Source organism: Stegastes partitus, unplaced genomic scaffold (genome assembly GCF_000690725.1).
Source record: "Stegastes partitus isolate 25-593 unplaced genomic scaffold, Stegastes_partitus-1.0.2 Scaffold1244, whole genome shotgun sequence".
Taxonomy (NCBI): Eukaryota; Metazoa; Chordata; class Actinopteri; family Pomacentridae; genus Stegastes; species Stegastes partitus.
Window position 1 is genome coordinate 167,236 of NW_007578975.1, and position 19,819 is coordinate 187,054.

Consider the following 19,819-nt stretch of genomic DNA (forward strand, 5'->3'; position numbering starts at 1 on the left):
AGCCTATATGAATAGTTTTCAGGGCGTGGAAAATGGTGCTTGTTGTTCTCTCTGAGTGTAACCAATCAGCCTACCCTGGAATATTTGTTATTTTCTCCCTGAAAACAGTCCTAAAAGAGATTCTATAGGGATGGTTCCTGTGGTCAAACCACAGTCAAAGGTTTGTGTCACCCTAAAATGACCCGCAAATTCCTGCAGTGGAACAGTGCCTATTACTTCAAATGCTTAGATACTTAAACAAAATCAGCAGCTTTTACAGTTTAGTTTTAAAAAACACTAACCACTTATTTTATGTCTGTCAGATCCACCTGGACCGCCGGTCAATCCAAGAGTTACAGACACAACCAAAACCACAGCCACTCTGAACTGGGGAAAACCTCTTGATAATGGTGGACTTAAAGTCACTGGATATGTGATTGAGCACAAGAAAGAAGGAGCAGAAGAATGGGTTAAGGATACCCCTTCATCTCCACTGAGGATCACAGAGTTTGTTGTTCCTGAGCTGGAAGCTGGTGCAAAATACCACTTCAGAATTAGTGCTGTGAATGCAAAGGGAGCAGGCGAGCCTGCAGAAACCAAGGAGCTGGTTGAGATTGTCGAGCGTGCGGCTGAACCTGACTTGGAGCTGGATGTTGAGCTGAGAAGAACCCTTGTTGTGAGAGCTGGCTGCTCCATCCGCCTCTTTGTGCCAATCAAGGGACGTCCTACACCAACAGTCACCTGGACTAAGGAGGGTGGCCCTGTCCCACGGGCAGTCATCGACAGCACTGAATCCTTTACAATGCTGCTCATTCCTGAGAGTTCAAGGATTGATGCAGGTAAATATGAGCTTACCCTCGAAAACTCAGCTGGAAAGAAGAGTGCTGATATACATGTGAGAGTTCTGGATTCACCTGGACCTCCGCTTAACCTGAAACCAGTCAAGATTGACAAGGAAAGCATCACACTTCAATGGGAGATGCCTCTCATTGATGGTGGAGCTAAGATCACAAACTATATCGTTGAGAAGAGAGAATCAACTCGCAAGGCTTTTGCTACTGCTATTACACATTGCCCAACCACTTCAGTCAAAATTGCCGAGCTGGGTGAAGGCTGTGAGTATTATTTCAGAGTGTCTGCTGAGAACGAATATGGCATTGGTGAGGCGGTAGAGACTTCTGATCCAGTTCGTGCATCTCAGGCACCAACTCAACCAGAAAGCATTATTCCTACTGATATCACCAAGAGCTCTGTGAGCCTCGCTTGGACCAAACCCAAGCATGATGGTGGAAGCAGAATTACAGGATATGTCCTGGAAGCTCAGAAGAAGGGAACTGATCAGTGGGCCCATGTAACAACAGTCAAAACCATGGATTTCACAGTGAAGAATCTCAATGAGAATGAAGAGTACATTTTCCGTGTAATGGCTGCCAACCAGTCTGGTAGAAGTGTTCCACGTGAGAGCAAACCCATTGTTGTCAGGGATTCTACTTCTCTGCCTGAATTTGACCTGCGTGGTGTCTGTCAGAAGACTGTCATCGCAAAGGCAGGAGATGACATCAAGGTTGAAATTCCAGTTACGGGACGTCCTAGACCAACTGTCTCTTGGCAAAAGGACGGAGCAGCTCTGAAGGTCACACAGAGAACTAATGTGGAAACTACTGCTGCTACTGCTATTATCAGCATCAACGAATGCAATAGAGCTGACAGTGGTGTATACACCATGACAGGAAAGAACATAGTAGGATCTGTAACAGACAACATCATTGTCAAAGTGCATGATGTACCTGGGCCACCAAAAGGACCAGTTACCATTGTGGAGAAATCTCGTACCTATTGCGTCTTTGCATGGGAAACTCCTGAGAATGACGGAGGTGTTCCCATTAACAATTATGTGGTGGAGATGAGAGACACCACCACCCAAACATGGACTGAACTGTCTTCCACCATCATCCGCACAATGTTCAAAGCCATTCGGTTAACGACTGGCTCAGAGTACCAGTTCAGAATAAAGGCTAAGAACAGATATGGTGTTGGACCTCCCATCACCTCAGAGGCAGTTGTGGCTGCCTATCCATTCAAAGCACCTGGACCTCCAGGTACTCCTGGTGTTGTTGCATTTACCAAGGACTCCATAACAATTGGCTGGAATGAGCCTGTGTCTGACGGTGGAAATGAAGTCATTGGTTATCATGTTGAGAGGAAGGAAAGAAGCAGTATCATGTGGCATAAGATCAGCAAGGGTATTGTGAAAGGAAACATCTTTAAATCCACTGGGCTTGAAGATGGTGCTGCGTATGAGTTCCGTGTCATGGCTGAAAACATGGCTGGAATTGGTAAACCCAGCAAAGCTTCCGAAGCAATTCTGGCCTTGGACCCTGTTGACCCACCGGGTCAGCCTGTGCCAATATTTGTCAACAAGAATGTCATCACTATTCAGTGGACAAAGCCTGAGTATGATGGTGGCTTCAAAATCACTGGCTACACGGTGGAGAAGAGAGAACTGCCTACTGGTCGCTGGATGAGAGCCAATTTCACCAACATCATTGAGACAGCATTTACTGTCAGCGGGCTGACTCAGGATGCCTCCTATGAATTCCGTGTTAATGCCAGAAACTCAGCCGGTGCAGTGAGTGTGCCCTCTGAGCCGTCAGACCCAATTATCTGCAAAGACGACATTATCGAACCCCGCATTATGGTTGATGCCATCTTTAAGGATGTTGTTCTGCTAAAGGCAGGTGAGTCCTTCAGGCTTGATGCTGACATTGCTGGCCAACCAATCCCATCTATGGTTTGGACCAAGAATGGAAAGGAGGTGGAGAACACAATGAAACTGGAAGTTAGGTTCACTGAATTGACAACCACCCTGACCAACAAGGACTCAATCAGATTAGATGGAGGAGAGTTTGTTCTGACTGCCACTAATGTAGGTGGATTTGCAAAGCACATCTTTAATGTTAAAGTCCTTGACAGGCCTGGACCCCCAGTTGGACCTCTTAGGGTGTCTAATATCACAGCTGACAATTGTGTTCTTACCTGGGCTCCACCTGCAGATGACGGTGGTGCCAAGATTGAAGGATATGTGATAGAGAAGCGTGAATCAAGCAGACTGGTTTGGACCAATGTGGCTTCAGACTTGCAAGTTACACAACTCAAGGTGACCAAGCTGCTCAAAGGAAATGAATACATCTTCCGAGTTATGGCAGTGAACAAATATGGACTTGGCGAGGCCCTTGAATCGGAACCCACTATTGCAGACAACCCATATGTGATTCCAGATCCTCCAGAGAATCCTGAGGTGACAGCTATTACTAAAGATTCAATGGTTCTTATGTGGCAAGTGCCTAAGAGTGATGGTGGAACTCCCATCACCAATTACCATATTGAAAGAAAAGACAGAATAGGCCTGCGGTGGGTTAAATGCAACAAGAGAAAGGTCAAAGATCTACAATTCAAGGCAACAGGCCTAGTTGTTGGACATGAATATGAATTCAGAATAACTGCTGAGAATGCTGCCGGAGTTAGTGCACCAAGTGTCTCCAGTCCATTCTACAAGGCCACTGATGGACTCTACAAGCCTGGTGCTCCATGCAACCCCAGAATCTTGGACACAACCAAGTCCTCAGTTACTGTTGCCTGGAACAAACCAGTGTATGATGGTGGCTCTGAAGTCACTGGCTATATTGTGGAGACATGCATTCCATCTGAAAAGGAGGAAGAAGAGGAATGGACCATTGTTACACCCAAAGAAGGTCTCCTCGCCACCTCCTTCACCATTGTTAATCTGAAGGAGAACCAAGAGTACAAGATCAACATCTCTGCTGTCAACAGTGAAGGAATTGGAGAGGCAGCATCTGTACCTGACAATCCCAAGGCAGAGGACAGGCTCCTTCCACCTGAGTTTGATTTGGATGCGGAGCTCCGCAAAGTGGTCAGTCTTAGAGCTTGTTGCTCACTTAGACTGTTTGTTCCTATCAGAGGCAGACCAGCTCCTCAGGCTAAATGGACCAAAGGTGATGGTGAGCCTGTTGAGAGGGCAACTATTGACAGCACAACATCATACACCTCACTTGTAATTGAAAATGTCAACAGATTTGACAGTGGAAAGTATAATCTTACTGTTGAAAATAGTTCTGGCTCCAAGACAGTTACAGTTCAAGTCAGGGTGCTTGATACACCAAGTGCCCCACAGAATTTGAAGATTACTGCTGTAACCAATGAAGCTGTCACTCTGACTTGGGATCCACCAGTGAATGATGGAGGAGTTAAGATTAAGAACTACATAGTTGAAAAACGTGAGTCTACAAGGAAAGCATATGCCACAGTCAGTGCGAATTGCCATCATACCACCTTCACAGTTGATCAGCTCCTGGAAGGATGCAACTATTACTTCAGAGTTTTAGCTGAGAATGAATATGGCATTGGCTTGCCCATTGAGACTGGTGAGTCAGTTAAAGTGTCGGAGAAACCACAGCCACCTGGTAAAATTAGTCTCAAGGATGTCACCAAAAACAGTGTCACCCTCTCCTGGGAGAAGCCAGAGCATGACGGTGGCAGCAGAGTAGGCTGTTATGTTGTTGAGATCCAGCCTAAGGGTGTTGATAAGTGGTCCCAGGCTCTGATTGTAAAAGAAACAGAAGCTACTATTAGTGGACTAAATGCAGGTGAAGAATACATGTTCCGTGTAGCAGCTAGAAATGAGAAGGGAACAAGTGACCCACGTCAAATCGGTGTTCCTGTGATTGTCAAAGATCTTGTGATTGCGCCCGTTGCCAAAATGTTGTTCAACACATTTAGTGTGTTAGCAGGAGAAGACCTGACAGTGGAGGTTCCATATGTTGCACGTCCCAAAGCGACTGTGTCCTGGGTAAAGGATGGTCAGCCTCTGAAGAGAACCACAAGAGTAAACTTTAGTGCAACAGCCACAATGCTGAACCTCAACATTAAAGAGGCTACTAAAGATGATGTTGGACACTACCTTATTACTCTTACCAACACAGCAGGAGAGACAACTGCAGCTGTTGGCATTGTTGTTCTTGACAAACCAGGCCAGCCAAGCGGTCCAGTTAAGGTAGAGGAGGTCACTTCTGACAGTGTAACCATTTCCTGGAGTCCACCAGAGTATGATGGTGGTTGCACTATCAAACACTACATTGTGGAAAAGAGAGACACATCTACAACTAACTGGATGACTGTATCTCCCAACCTAGCACGGACCAAAATTAAGGCAGGCAGGCTGAAGACTGGCTCTGAGTATCAGTTTAGAATCACAGCCGAAAACAGATATGGAAAAGGCCCAACTCTCCTATCAGAGTGTATTGTGGCTCAATACCCGTATAAGCTTCCAGGACCCCCAGGAACACCATCCATTGCAGCCTGCACCAAAGACAGCATGGTGGTGGCCTGGAATGAGCCTGTGAATGATGGTGGAAGCACTATCTTGGGCTACCATCTTGAACGCAAGGAGAGAAACAGCATCCTGTGGGTGAAACTCAACAAGTCCCTAATTACTGACCAAACCTTCAAGACCACTGGTCTGGAACCAGGAATGGAGTATGAATACAGAGTTTATGCTGAAAATATTGTTGGAATAGGTAAAGTGAGCAAAGTGTCTGAGGGGCACGTTGCGAGAGATCCTTGCGATCCTCCTGGCACTCCAGAGGCAACAAAGATCACTAAGGACTCTGTGACCATCGTTTGGACCAAGCCTGAGTATGATGGTGGTGCAAAGGTTACAGGCTACATTGTGGAAAAGAAGGAGCTTCCTGAGGGTCGTTGGCTAAAGGCAAACTTCACCAATGTTATTGAGACAGAATATGTAGCAACTGGACTTGTACAGGATAATCAGTATGAGTTCCGTGTTATTGCCAGAAATGCTGCTGGTGTTTTCAGTCTGCCCTCTTTCAGCACTGGCGCGATCACTGCCAGGGATGAAATTGAACCACCACACCTCAGCATTGACCCAGAGTACACACAGTCTGTTGTAGTTAATGCTGGAGACAACTTCAAAATTGACGCAGATGTTCATGGTAAACCACTGCCCACTATCCACTGGATGAAGGGAGACCTGGAACTGGGTAACACTATTCATAGAGAAATTAAGAACACACCCACCAAAGCTTTTATATCTGTCAAAGAAGCTAAACTTTCTGATGGAGGCGAATACACGCTGCTGCTGAAAAATCCTGGTGGAGAAAAGGCTGTACAGGTCAATGTGGTTGTTCTAGATAAACCTGGGGAACCACAAGGACCTCTTGTTGTTACAGGAATAACCAAAGACCGATGCTGCCTTGCATGGAAGCCACCACTGCAAGATGGTGGCAGCAAGATCTCTCACTATGTTGTGGAGAGAAGAGAGACAAGCAGACTTGTCTGGACTGTCGTTGACCCAAAAGTGGAAAATATTTGTCTAAAAGTGACAAAGCTCCTTGAAGGAAATGAGTACATCTTTAGAGTCCATGCTGTCAACCAGTTTGGAATGGGTGCAGCACTTGAGTCTGCTGCTATCATCATCAAGGATCCATACATGCCACCTGGATCACCAAAGAGCTTAGAAATTTCAGATATTAAAAAGGATTCAATGCTGCTAACCTGGGAGGCTCCTTCTGAAGATGGGGGCAGCCCTATAACTGGATACATAATTGAGAAACATGACAAAGAAGGAGTAAGATGGACAAGATGCAACAGGCAAACTGTCACTGATTTGACTTTCAAGGTCACTGGACTCCTGGAAAGCCATAGTTATGAATTTAGAGTTGTAGCTGAGAATGCTGTTGGTGTAGGTGAGCCAAGCTCCCCAACTGTATTCTACAAAGCTCTTGATCCCATCTTCAGACCTGGCCCACCACACAATCCAAGAGTCACTGACACAACGAAAACATCAGTGTTCCTGTCATGGGGAAAGCCGGTCTGTGATGGAGGCTGTGAAATTCAGGGATATATTGTTGAGTGCTGTACTACCACAGAGACAGCAGAGCCAACAGAAGAGCCAGCTACAGAGACAGAAGTCACAGATGCACCAGCTGTGGAATGGATAATGTGCACGCCACCAACAGGTGTGAAGAAGACTAAGTTTGAGGCTACAAATCTGAAGGAAAACCAGGCATACAAGTTTAGAGTATGTGCTATTAACAAAGTGGGAGTTGGTGAGCATGCTGATGTCTCTGGAGCTGTTGTTGCCCAGGACAGGGCAGAGGAGCCAGACCTTGACATTGACCCAGAACTGAGAAAGATTGTGACCATTAAAGCTGGAGCCTCCCTTAGACTGTTTATCCCCATCAAAGGAAGGCCCACTCCTACCATCAAGTGGGACAAAGATGAAGCTGCCCTTAAAGAGACTGCTCAGGTTGAGATTACCAGCAGTTACACATCCCTTGTAATTGATAATATGAGCAGGAACGACAGTGGAAAGTACACGGTCACCGCAGAGAATTCCAGTGGAACAAAATCTGCTTTTGTCGTCGTCCGTGTTCTCGACACACCCAGCGCCCCTGTTAATCTTAAGGTGAAAGAAATCACAAACCAATCAGTAACGCTGGTATGGGAACCACCTCTGTTGGATGGTGGGTCCAAGATCAAGAATTACGTTATTGAAAAGAGAGAAAGCACACGTAAAACATATGCAGCTGTTGTAACAAATTGTCATGCTCTGTCATGGAAGATTGAGCCACTCCAGGAGGGCTGCAGCTACTACTTCAGAGTCCTCGCTGAGAATGCTCATGGTGTTGGCCTGCCTGCGGCAACTGTTGATGCTCTTAAAGTTTCAGAGGTGCCCCAGACTCCTAAGAATCTGAGTGTTACAGATCAGACCAAAACAAGCATCTCTTTGGCCTGGGAGAAGCCTGAGTATGACGGTGGTAGCAGAGTCATGCAGTATCTACTCGAAGTGCAGCTGAAGGGCCAGGAGAAATGGTCTGGTGTGAACACATTTAAGACAATGGAGGCCACTGTCACAAATCTGAACCCAGGAGAGGAGTATCTGTTCAGAGTTACAGCAATCAATGATAAGGGAAAGAGTGAGCCTAAAGTCCTTGCAGGTCCAGTGATGACCAAAGACTTAGTCTTTGAGCCAGATGTCCGTCCAGCATTTAGCAGTTACAGTGTCCATGTGGGCAAAGACATGAACATTGACATTCCCATCTTTGGACGTCCTAAACCTGCAGTTACATGGACTAAAGATGGAGCTCCTCTGAAGTTCACTACCAGAGTCAACATTCTCAAAACACCAACACATACAACACTGAGCATTAAGGAGGCAGCAGGTGATGATGGTGGCATGTATGGTATAAATGTTGCTAACTCAGCTGGGAAGAAAGACACAACAGTTGAAATCATTGTACTAGACAAGCCTGGCCCTCCATCTGGCCCTGTAAGGTTCGATGAAATCACAACACAGAGTGTCACTATTTCATGGGACCCACCAAAACACAATGGTGGATGCCAAATTTCAAACTACATTGTACAGAAGAGAGATACTACTACTACAACATGGGAAAATGTGAGCATCAACTGTGCCAGAACTAGCATCAAAGTGAGTAGACTGAAGACTGGAGCTGAGTACCAGTTCAGGATCATTGCCCAGAACCGCTATGGCAAGAGTCATGGCCTGGATTCATCTGCTGTAGTAGCTCAGTACCCATACAGAGAGCCAGGCCCTCCAGGAACTCCTTTCATCTCATCTCTCTCAAGGGACCACCAGATTGTCGAGTGGCACGAGCCTGTATCAGATGGAGGCAGCCCTGTTCTTGGCTACCATCTTGAAAGGAAGGAGAGAAACAGTATTCTCTGGGTCAAGATCAACAAGACACTTATTCAAGAGACAAGTTTCAAGAGTCAACCATTAGAGGAGGGTGTTGAGTATGAATACAAGGTTTATGCTGAAAATATTGTTGGCATTGGCAGGAGCAGTAAGGTCTCAGAGGGCTGTGTTGCTCGTGACCCATGTGATCCCCCTGGCACACCAGAGGCCATTCATGTGACTAAAGATACTATTGTCATTCAGTGGACTAAACCAGAGTATGATGGTGGCAGCAATATCACTGGCTATACTGTAGAGAAGCGTGATCTACCAGAGGGCAGGTGGGTTAGGGCAAACTTCACCAATGTGATTGAGACAAAGTTTACTGTCACTGGTCTGACTGAAAATGCACAGTATGACTTCAGAGTCATTGCTAAGAATGCTGTGGGCACTGTCAGCAAGCCATCATACAACAGCGGACCGATCACTGCAAGTGACAAGCTGGAGGCACCCAAATTCTCCATTGACCCTGCATTTACAAAGACCATTATCACTAATGCTGGAGAAACATTCAAGATAGATGCTGATGTCCATGGCAAGCCACTGCCTACAATCCAGTGGTTCAAGGATGAGAAACCCATCGAGAATACACTTAGACTTGAGGTCAGAAACACAGAAAACCATGCCATGATTATCATTAAAGACTCTGTTAGAGTTGATGGTGGGGTTTACACACTGCAGCTGACAAACGAGGCTGGCAGTGAAACTGTTCCTTTCAAAGTTGTGGTCCTGGATAGACCCAGCCAATGTGAAGGACCCCTCCACATCACTGGAGTCTCTGAAGATAGATGCACACTGGTATGGCGTGCTCCTCTACATGATGGTGGTAGTCCTATTAGTCATTACATCATTGAAAGAAGAGAGACCAGCCGTCTAGCCTGGACTGTTGTTTCCAGCACCTGTGACACCACATGTTACAAAGTCACCAAACTACTAGAAGGAAATGAATACATGTTCCGTGTCATGGCAGTGAACAGTTATGGTGTCAGTGAGTCACTGGAGTCTGGTGGAGTGATCATGAAGACTCCATTTGTTCCTCCTGGTTCACCTCACATCGAGGATGTATCCAACATTGCCCATGATGGTATGACAATCACTTGGTCTGCCCCTGAGACTGATGGTGGCAGTGAGATTATTAGTTACATCATTGAAAAGAAGGACAGAACTGGAATCAAGTGGACCAGATGCAACAGGCAGAAGGTCACTGATCTCTCCTTCAGAGTTACAGGCCTCACCACAGGTCACGAGTATGAGTTCAGAGTGGCTGCTGAGAACACAGTTGGAGCTGGAGAGCCAAGTCTTCCAAGTTCTTACTACAAGGCCTGTGATCCCAAGTACAAACCTAGTGCCCCAGCATATGTACATGTGATTGACTCCACAAAGAGTTCGATTACAGTCTCATGGGGTAAGCCCCTCTCTGATGGCGGCAGCACCATTCAAGGATACATTGTTGAAGTCTGCAAGGCTGAAGAGGAGCAATGGACAATGGTTACTCCGCCCACTGGCCTGCGTGTCAACAAATATGAAATCACCAAACTTACTGAAGGCCAGGAGTACAAGATCCAGGTTTGTGGTTTGAACAAACTGGGAGTTGGTGAGCCTGCAGCTCTTTCTGGAACAGCTAAGCCAGAGGAAAGGGTAGACCCACCGGAGATCCATCTTGACTCTGAGCTGAGGAAGGGCATCACAGTGAAAGCAGGTGGATCTGTCAGAATCCATGTTCCATTCAAGGGCAGGCCAACACCTGAGATTAAGTGGACCAAGGATGAGGGAGACCTGAATGAAAAGGCAGTGGTTGAGAAAGCTCTCAACTTCACACAGCTGTCTCTTGACTCATGTGACAGGAGTGACTCTGGAAAATATGCCCTGAGCCTGACCAACAGCAGTGGCACTGTGTCAGAGGTTGTTTCAGTTAAAGTCCTTGACACACCTGGGGCTCCTCAAAACCTTGTAGTTAAAGAAGTCAAAAGGGAGTCTGTCACTCTTGTATGGGATGCCCCACTGATTGATGGAGGTTCCAAAATCAAGAACTATGTCATTGACAAACGGGAATCCACCAGAAAAGCATATGCAAATGTGTCTACAAAATGCACCAAGACTACATTCAAAGTTGAAAACTTGATTGAAGGTGCTATGTATTACTTCAGAGTCATGGCTGAGAACGAATATGGAATTGGTCAGGGTGTTGAAACAAAGACCGCCTCCAAGGCCTCTGAGGTACCCCTGCCTGTTGGTAAGGTCTTCCTCACTGATGTCACTAAGGTCACTGCTTCACTGGCCTGGGAAAAACCTGAGCATGATGGAGGCAGTAGAATTGGCGGATATCTAATTGAGATGCTGCCTAAGGGTACAGATAAGTGGGGAGTTGCGGCAAATACAAAAACATGCGAGGGAACTGTCAAAGGCCTCACAGCTGGAACGGAATACCTTTTCCGTATCATTGCTTACAATGAAAAGGGAAAGAGTGAGCCAAAGGCATTGGCTGCACCAGTTATTGCAAGCGACATGACTATGGAGCCAAGCATTAAGATGCAATTCAACACTTACAGTGTACTAGCTGGAAAAGATCTGAAGTTGGAGTTTCCTGTGCTTGGCAGGCCCAAACCTAGAGTTACCTGGACTAAAGAAGGTCAGGCTCTGAAAGTGACATCCAGAGTCAATGTATTAAACACACCAGAAACAACTGTAATTCAAATTGCTGAGGCCTGCAAGGAAGACTTTGGTAAATACTCAATTACAGCCACCAATAGTGCTGGCACAGTCACTGAGGATGTGGCTGTCATTATTCTTGACAAACCTGGTCCACCAACAGGTCCAGTCAGAGTTGTTGAAGTGAGCAACACTTTTGTACATCTGTCCTGGGAACCTCCAGAGTACACCGGTGGATGCCAAGTAAAGAACTATATCGTGGAAAAGAGAGACACCACCACCACAACATGGCAGTCAGTCACCACACAGTTAGCTAGAACAGCTTTAAAGGTCACCAAGCTGAAGACTGGTGCAGAATATCAGTTCAGAATCATTGCTGAAAACAGATATGGAAAGGGCGTGCCTCTGGACTCCAAAGCCATTGTGGTGCAATATCCATATAAACCACCAGGACCTCCTGGAACACCATATGTCAAATCTGCAACTAAGGAAATGATGATCATTGAATGGAACGAGCCAGTAAATGACGGCGGAAGTGCAGTTATCGGTTACCATCTGGAAAGCAAGGAGAGAAGCAGCATTCTGTGGAACAAACTGAACAAGACTCTCATCACTGATACCCAGTTCAAGATCTGCAATCTTGAGGAGGGTATTGGATATGAATTTAGAGTTTACGCAGAAAATATTGTCGGCATTGGCAGATGCAGTAAAGTGTCTGATTCCTTCGTTGCTCGCGACCCATGTGATCCTCCTGGCGCTCCAGAAGCTACATCTATTTCTAAGAACCTTATCAAGATTCAGTGGACGAAGCCTGAGTATGATGGTGGCAGCAAAGTAAATGGATATATTGTGGAAAGGAAAGATCTATCCTCTCCTGATGGGCGCTGGGTAAGAGCTAACTTTACCAATATAATTGAGACTGAGTATACAGTCACTGGTTTGACAGAGAATGAGCAATATGAATTCAGAGTTATTGCAAGAAATGCAGCTGGAGTCTTCAGTGAGCCATCTGACAGCTCTGGACCTATTACTGCTACTGATGAAATTGAACCACCAAGGGCTTCAATGGATCCAAAATACACGGATGTTATCGTTGTCAATGCTGGAGAACATTTGCTTCTTGATGCAGATATCTATGGAAAACCTATTCCTGATGTTGCCTGGCTAAAAGAGGGCAAGGAAATGGACAAAGCCTTGCGCATTGAAGTGAAAACTACACAGAAACGTGCAGCCATGACCATTAAGGATGTAACCAAGCTTGATGGTGGCCACTATGACCTTGTCCTCAAAAATCTCGGTGGTACAAAAGTCTTCCCTATCACTGTGAAAGTCCTTGATAAACCAGGTCCACCCACTGGACCCATGAAAGTGACAGGAGTCATGTCTGACAGGTGCATCCTTGCCTGGTCTGAGCCAGCTCTGAATGGTGGGGCCAGCATCAGTCACTATGTCCTGGAGAAGAGAGAAACTAGCAGGTTGTCCTGGACAGTGGTTGCACCAAACATCAAGGGTCTGTTCCACAAAGTAACAAATCTGCTTCCTGGAAATGAATACATCTTCAGAGTCAGGGCAATCAACAAATATGGTGTTGGTGATCACCTCGAAAGTGAACCCATCATTGCACGCAATCCTTACAAACCACCTAGTGCTCCTGGAACTCCAGAAGCAAGTGAGATCACAAAGGAATCTATGGTTCTGTCATGGACTGCTCCAGAACAGACTGGTGGAGCCGACATTGAAGGCTACCACCTGGAGAAACGTGACAAAGATAGTGTAAGGTGGACAAAGTGCAACAGACAGAAGCTGACTGACACCTACTTCAGGGTCACTGGTCTGATGACAGATCACTTCTATGAGTTCCGTGTTGCTGCTGAGAATGAGGCTGGAATGGGAGACCTCAGTGAACTGTCCCTGTTCTACAGAGCATGTGATGCTGCAACACCACCCAGACCTCCACACCATCCGAAGGTGACAGACTACTCAAAGTCATCAGTGTCTCTATCCTGGGGCAAACCTGACTTTGATGGTGGGGCCTACATCAAGGGCTACATTGTTGAAATGAGGGAGTATACACCATTGCCAGAGTCAACAGAGGAGACAGAAGTAGCACCAGCAGTAGAACCACCAGTTGAAAAGGAATGGAACATGTGCACTCCACCCACTGGTATTCAAGGCACTAAACTCACCATCACAGACCTGAAGGAGGGTGGAGAGTACCAGTTCCGTGTCTGCGCTATCAACTCAGAGGGAGTGGGAGAGGCTGCTAATGTCCACGGCACAGTGGTTACATCTGACAGGGCAGAAGCACCAGAGATCGAGCTGGATGCAGATCTCAGAAAGGTGGTATCAGTCCGTGCTGGGGGAACTCTGCGTCTGTTCGTCGCCATCAGAGGAAGGCCTGAGCCTGCTGTGAAATGGGAGAAAGTTGAGGGCACACTCACGGAGCGTGCTGCAGTTGACACCACCAGTTCGTACACCATGCTTGTCATTGACAATGTTAACCGCTTTGACAGTGGCAAATACTCGCTAACACTGGAGAACAGCAGTGGCACAAAGTCTGCAATTGTTGCAGTAAGAATTTTGGATACGCCAAGTGCACCACAGAAACTTGCTGTGAAGGAGCTTAAGAGGGATTCAGTGACTCTTGGCTGGGAAACCCCACTGACTGATGGTGGTTCTAAAATCACAAACTATATTGTGGAGAAGAGAGAGTCTGTCAGGAAGGTCTATACTACTGTCACCAGCAACTGCACGGCCAACTCATTCAAGATTGAAGACTTGCCTGAGGGTGGAATGTTCTACTTTAGAGTCTGTGCTGTTAATGAATATGGCCAGGGACAGATGGTTGCAACCAAAGAAATCAAAGTGTCTGAGGTGCCTCTGCCACCAAACAAGGTGACTCTTGTAGATTTGACCAAGACCAGTGTGTCACTGGCTTGGGAAAAACCTGCTCATGATGGTGGAAGCAAAGTAATGTGCTACAATGTAGAATTTAAGCCTAAAACCGGGGATAAGTGGGGCACAGCATGCACAGTCAAAGTCCCAGAAGCAACTATTCCTAATCTGACTCCTAATGAAGCCTATTTATTCAGAGTTGTTGCAATCAATGAGAAGGGAAAGAGTGAGCCAAAGGATCTTGGCTTGCCTGTGGTTGCAAAGGATGTCGGAATAGAACCATCGGTCAATTTACTGTTTACCACATACAGTGTTAAAGCTGGAGATGATCTCACTCTTGAGGTTCCAGTAAGAGGCAGACCAAAACCTGTTGTTTCCTGGAAGAAGGATGGCCTTCCTCTGAAGCAGACATCATCAGTGACGATTCTAAACACTGCAACCTCATCCAAAATTGTCATCAAAGAGGCCACCAGAGAACACGTTGGCAAGTTTGAAATCACCCTGGCCAACGCAGCAGGAACTGTCACAGCAGATATTGGAGTTGTCGTCCTTGATAAACCAGGTCCACCAAAAGCAATTAAGGTGGATGCTGTGACCTCAGACAGCATCACACTCTCCTGGTCCCCACCAGAATACAATGGTGGATGCTCCATCAGCAATTACATTGTGGAGAAGAGAGACACAAACTCACAGGAATGGCAGATGGCGGCAAGTAATGTTGCTAGAACAGCTTTTAAGGCTGGCCGCCTGACACATGGAGCAGAGTACCAATTCCGTATCTACGCAGTTAACCGTTATGGAAAGAGTACATATCTTGATTCACCTGGAATCACTGCTATGTATAACTTCAAACAACCTGGACCTCCTTCCACACCTGTTGTAAAACTGGCCACCAAGTCTTACATGTTAGTGACCTGGAATGAACCAGTCAGTGATGGTGGCAGTCCTGTTTTGGGCTACCATCTTGAGAGGAAGGAACGTTCTAGCATTCTTTGGACAAAGATGAACAGGGGAATGATCAAAGATACAGAATACAAAGTCAATGGAATTGAAGAGGGCATGATGTATGAATACCGAGTCTATGCTGAAAATATTGCTGGTATTGGTAAATGCAGCAAGGCCTGTGAAGCTGTAGCAGCCAGAGATCCATGCGATCCCCCAGGCACACCTGTGGTAACTGCAGTTACCAGAACATCTGTGTCCTTATCTTGGGATAAACCAGAGTATGATGGTGGAGCAAAAGTTTCTGGCTACATAATTGAGCGCAGAGACCTTCCCGAAGGACGCTGGACGAGGTGCAACTTCACAAATGTGCCTGAGACCCACTATGATGTGACAGGCCTTACAGAGAACAGCCAGTATGATTTCCGTGTGATTGCAAAGAATGCAGCTGGATTGTTCAGCATACCATCAGACAACACAGGCCCCATCACTGTGAAGGATGATGTGGATCCACCTCGCATCATGATGGATGTGAAGTTCAGAGAGACAGTGCATGTGAAAGCAGGAGAAACTCTGAAAATCAATGCTGACCTGGCTGGACGTCCTGCCCCTGTCATTTCCTGGACCAAGGACGGCAAAGAGATTGAGCTGAGAGCCCGAATCCAGATTATTTCAACAGATACTAGCACATGTGTTATCGTGAAGGACTGCATCAGAAGAGATTCTGGACAGTATGCCCTAACTCTTCAGAATATTGGTGGAACAGTTACCATGCCAATAAACTGTGTAATTCTGGATAAGCCAGGAGCCTCAGCAGGACCCCTGCAGATCACTGGTCTCACAGCTGAGGAGTGCACTCTTTCATGGGGTCCTCCTCAGGAGGCTGGTGGTGCTAAAATTACTCATTACGTTGTTGAGAGGCGTGAGACCAGCCGCTTGGCATGGACATTGGTGAAGGGAGACGTCACAAAGACATACTTCAAAGTCACCGGCCTGCTGAAGGGCAATGAATATATCTTCAGAGTTCTTGCTGTCAACAAGCATGGACTTGGCGAGGCACTGGAGAGTGATGCTGTAAAGATCACAGATCCCTACACATTCCCCTCTGCTCCAGCAAGTGTTGATGTAACTACTATAACTGGTGATTCCATGACCCTCACCTGGTGCAAGCCAGCTAGTGATGGCGGCAATTCCATCACTGGATATGTGATTGAGCGCCGTGAGAAGACAGGCATGCGGTGGGTCCGTGTGAACAGAGATCCAGTTGTTGAATGTACTGCAGTAGCAACCAAACTGCGCAAGGGGTGTGAGTATGATTTCAGGGTCTATGCTGAAAATGCAGCTGGTTTAAGTCCCCCCAGTGAACCATCTGCAACATTCAGAGCATTGGATCCTCTGGTTGTTCCCTCTCGCCCAACCAAGCCAAAGATCATCAGTTCAACCATAGATACTGTGTCCATTGTCTGGAAACCACCAGCAGATGATGGTGGTGCTCCCATCCTTGGGTACAGTGTAGAATACAGAGACTACATCCGCAAACCAGAGCAGGAGGTTGAGGAAGAGGAGGAAGAGTATGAGGAGGAGGAAGAGGAGGAACCGGAATCACCTGAAGAACTCGCAAGATGGGTTGAGGCTATCCCTCTTACCAAGAGCTTGGAGTTCACAGTCACTGGATTAAAGACGGATTCAGAATATGAATTCTGTGTAAAGGCAATCAACAAAGTTGGCAGCAGTGTGCGTAGCGCATATTCAGATGCAGCTGCAGCAATGGACAGAACTTCAGAGCCATCATTTGACGTTGACATTGAGATGCGTAAAGTACTTATTGTTAAGCATGGCACGGCATTTACACTCAATGTGCCAATTAAAGGAAAACCTGTGCCATCAGTAGCTTGGGCCAAGGAGGGTGTTGACCTAAAAGTCAGAGGAACCATTGAATCAACAGAATCCAGCACTTCACTCACTATCGAGAAATCAAACAGAAATGATTCTGGAGAGTACCATGTCACTATTGAATCTCCACTGGGAAAAGCAACCCTGCCCATCGTTGTCAAGGTGCTTGATTCTCCTGGACCCCCAGTCAACGTTAAAGTTTCAGCGGTGACCAGGGATTCTGCCACCCTCACTTGGGAGGCTCCAGAGAATGATGGAGGTGATGCAGTAAAGGCCTACCATGTTGAAAAACGTGAGGCCAGTAAGAAGGCCTGGGTGTCTGTGACCAGCAACTGCCATGCTCTGACTTACAAGGTGGAAGACTTGCAGGAGGGAGCCATCTACTACTTCAGAGTTATTGGAGAAAATGAGTATGGAGTGGGCGAGCCTCAGGAGGCCAAGGCTGGAACAAAGATTACAGGTAACATATAAACTGAGGAATTGTAGCTTTATACAAACTTTTGTATTTCAACAAAAATGTGCTGAACAAAATGTCCTGCTGTCTGTTACAGAGGTACCAAGTCCACCTATGAAACTTGGAGTTGTAAATGTTACCAAGGACTGCGTTGTGATTGCCTGGACAAGACCAGAGTATGACGGCGGCAGCAGAGTCACTGGTTACCTTATTGATGCCGTGGAGAAGGGACAGACCAAGTGGGTGAAGTGTGCTACTGTGAGGACGATGAACCACACCATCAAGAGCCTGAGGGAAGGTGCCGAGTACTTCTTCAGAGTCAGAGCGGAGAACCACGCCGGCCTTAGTGAACCCAAGGAGATGATTGTCCCTGTTATTGTCAAGGAAATACAAGGTATTATGTCCAGCTTTACTAATACATTTGATTAATGCTCTCAACTCTATACAGTTTCTGGGTACTTTTATTTTTTTTTCTGTCCTTTCACATAATTCTTTACTGTGGGCTCATTTTGCACTACAATATAAAGTCCTGCACCTCTATGGAAATAGTACAACCATGAAGGAGAGAAGAAAGAAATGTTCTCTGAGCAGTATGACACAGGTAGAATGACAGAAATCATTAAGTTATACTAATAATAAGAAGGAGAAGAAGAAAGTTGACATTCTTTGATTATTTACATTCAAAATCATTCTAGGTGCCCACAGGTGATCAGAATACTTGAAAAAATGGTTGCTCGACATACTATAGATATCTACTTGGTTAATTTGTTTACATACGTGTCTCTTCTCTGCTATAGGTAAACACAACCTGCAGTTCAGCCATTGCTTCATGGTTGTATCAAGGAGCACTGAACTTTCTGGGTTGTTTTTTACAGAAACTGGTCAATGCAAAAGTTACTTTAGGAGAATTTTCATATGAAACATGTAAATAGACATAAATACATTTTGTTTAACTTAATTTTGGTTCCTGATGGATCAGCATGTTGTAAGTGAGTAATTTAATTTACTTCAGTATGCTGAAAGACAAATTATTTCTGGTTTTAGAGTTTCTGGCTGATAAATGTCATTTGGTTTGCCAGTCAGCTAGTTACTTGTTATTTGTAGAAGTGGTACTGGTTTTGAGGTTAAATTACTGACAACAGTTTTGTCTTATTATTTCAACAGAGGCTCCTGAGTTTGACCTGACAAACTACCCCAAGAGTACAGTTTATGTGAAAGCAGGATCCGACCTGACCTTTGAGATTCCTCTCTCTGGCAGACCCATGCCAAAGGTGACCATGTCCAAGAACAATGTCGCTATCAAGGGATCCAAGAGGCTGTTGACAGAAGTGACTCCAGACAGCTTAGTCATTACCCTAACCGAAAGCATTTCAAGTGATGCTGGCAAATATGAAATCACCGCCTCAAATGCAGGAGGTACCACCAAGATCTTCATCATCTTTGTTGTGCTGGACAGACCCGGACCTCCTGTTGGTCCTGTTGAGATTGGAGAGGTTGGAGAGACCACAGTGTGTCTGAAATGGGCTCTTCCAGAGTATGATGGCGGCAGTCCTGTTAGCAACTACATTGTCCTGAAGCGTGAAACCAGCACTCCTACGTGGTCAGAGGTGTCCACTAACATTGCCAGAAGCTCAATCAAGGCGACTAAACTGACCAAGGGAGAGGAGTATCAGTTCAGGATCAAGGCTCAGAATCGCTATGGTGTTAGTGACCATATTGACAGCAAGCCAGTCATGATAAAGCTTCCCTACAGTAAGTCAGTTGACTTAATGCTGTCACAACTTTTATTTTATGACGAATGGATCTTTTTGTATATACACTAACATATTTGCTGTGTTTTGCAGCCATCCCTGGACCTCCATCCACACCATGGGTTGGCTATGTATCTCGAGAGACCCTGACAGTGTGCTGGAACGAGCCTGTCAATGATGGTGGAAACCCTGTGTTTGGATATCATCTCCAGATGAAGGAGAGAAGCAGCATCCTCTGGCAGAAGATCAATAAAACAGCAATCCCAGCAAACCAGTGGCGTGTCACAAACATCTGCCCTGGCCTCATCTATGAATTCAAGGTTGCGGCTGAAAATGCTGCTGGTATTGGAAAGATGAGCAAGACTTCTGAAGAGGTGCTTGCTATTGATGCCTGTGGTAAGTAAAATTATCTTATATTTCCTGTAATAAGGGAACACAGACTTAAATATTTAGAGAGCT

The 19,819-nt window shown here is 46.0% G+C and overlaps 1 protein-coding gene across 26 annotated transcripts in view; it reads left to right on the plus strand.

The window, feature by feature from the left end:
* ttn.1 (titin, tandem duplicate 1) overlaps nt 1–19,819 on the plus strand; it is a 180,360-nt gene that overhangs the window by 134,169 nt on the left and 26,372 nt on the right. For all 26 annotated transcript variants that reach the window (XM_008297739.1, XM_008297748.1, XM_008297756.1 and 23 more), the window contains 4 exons: nt 303–17,615; nt 17,707–18,003; nt 18,774–19,361; nt 19,454–19,756. In XM_008297739.1, coding sequence (XP_008295961.1) covers nt 303–17,615; nt 17,707–18,003; nt 18,774–19,361; nt 19,454–19,756 — 18,501 coding nt within the window. The remainder of the gene's footprint in view (nt 1–302; nt 17,616–17,706; nt 18,004–18,773; nt 19,362–19,453; nt 19,757–19,819) is intronic.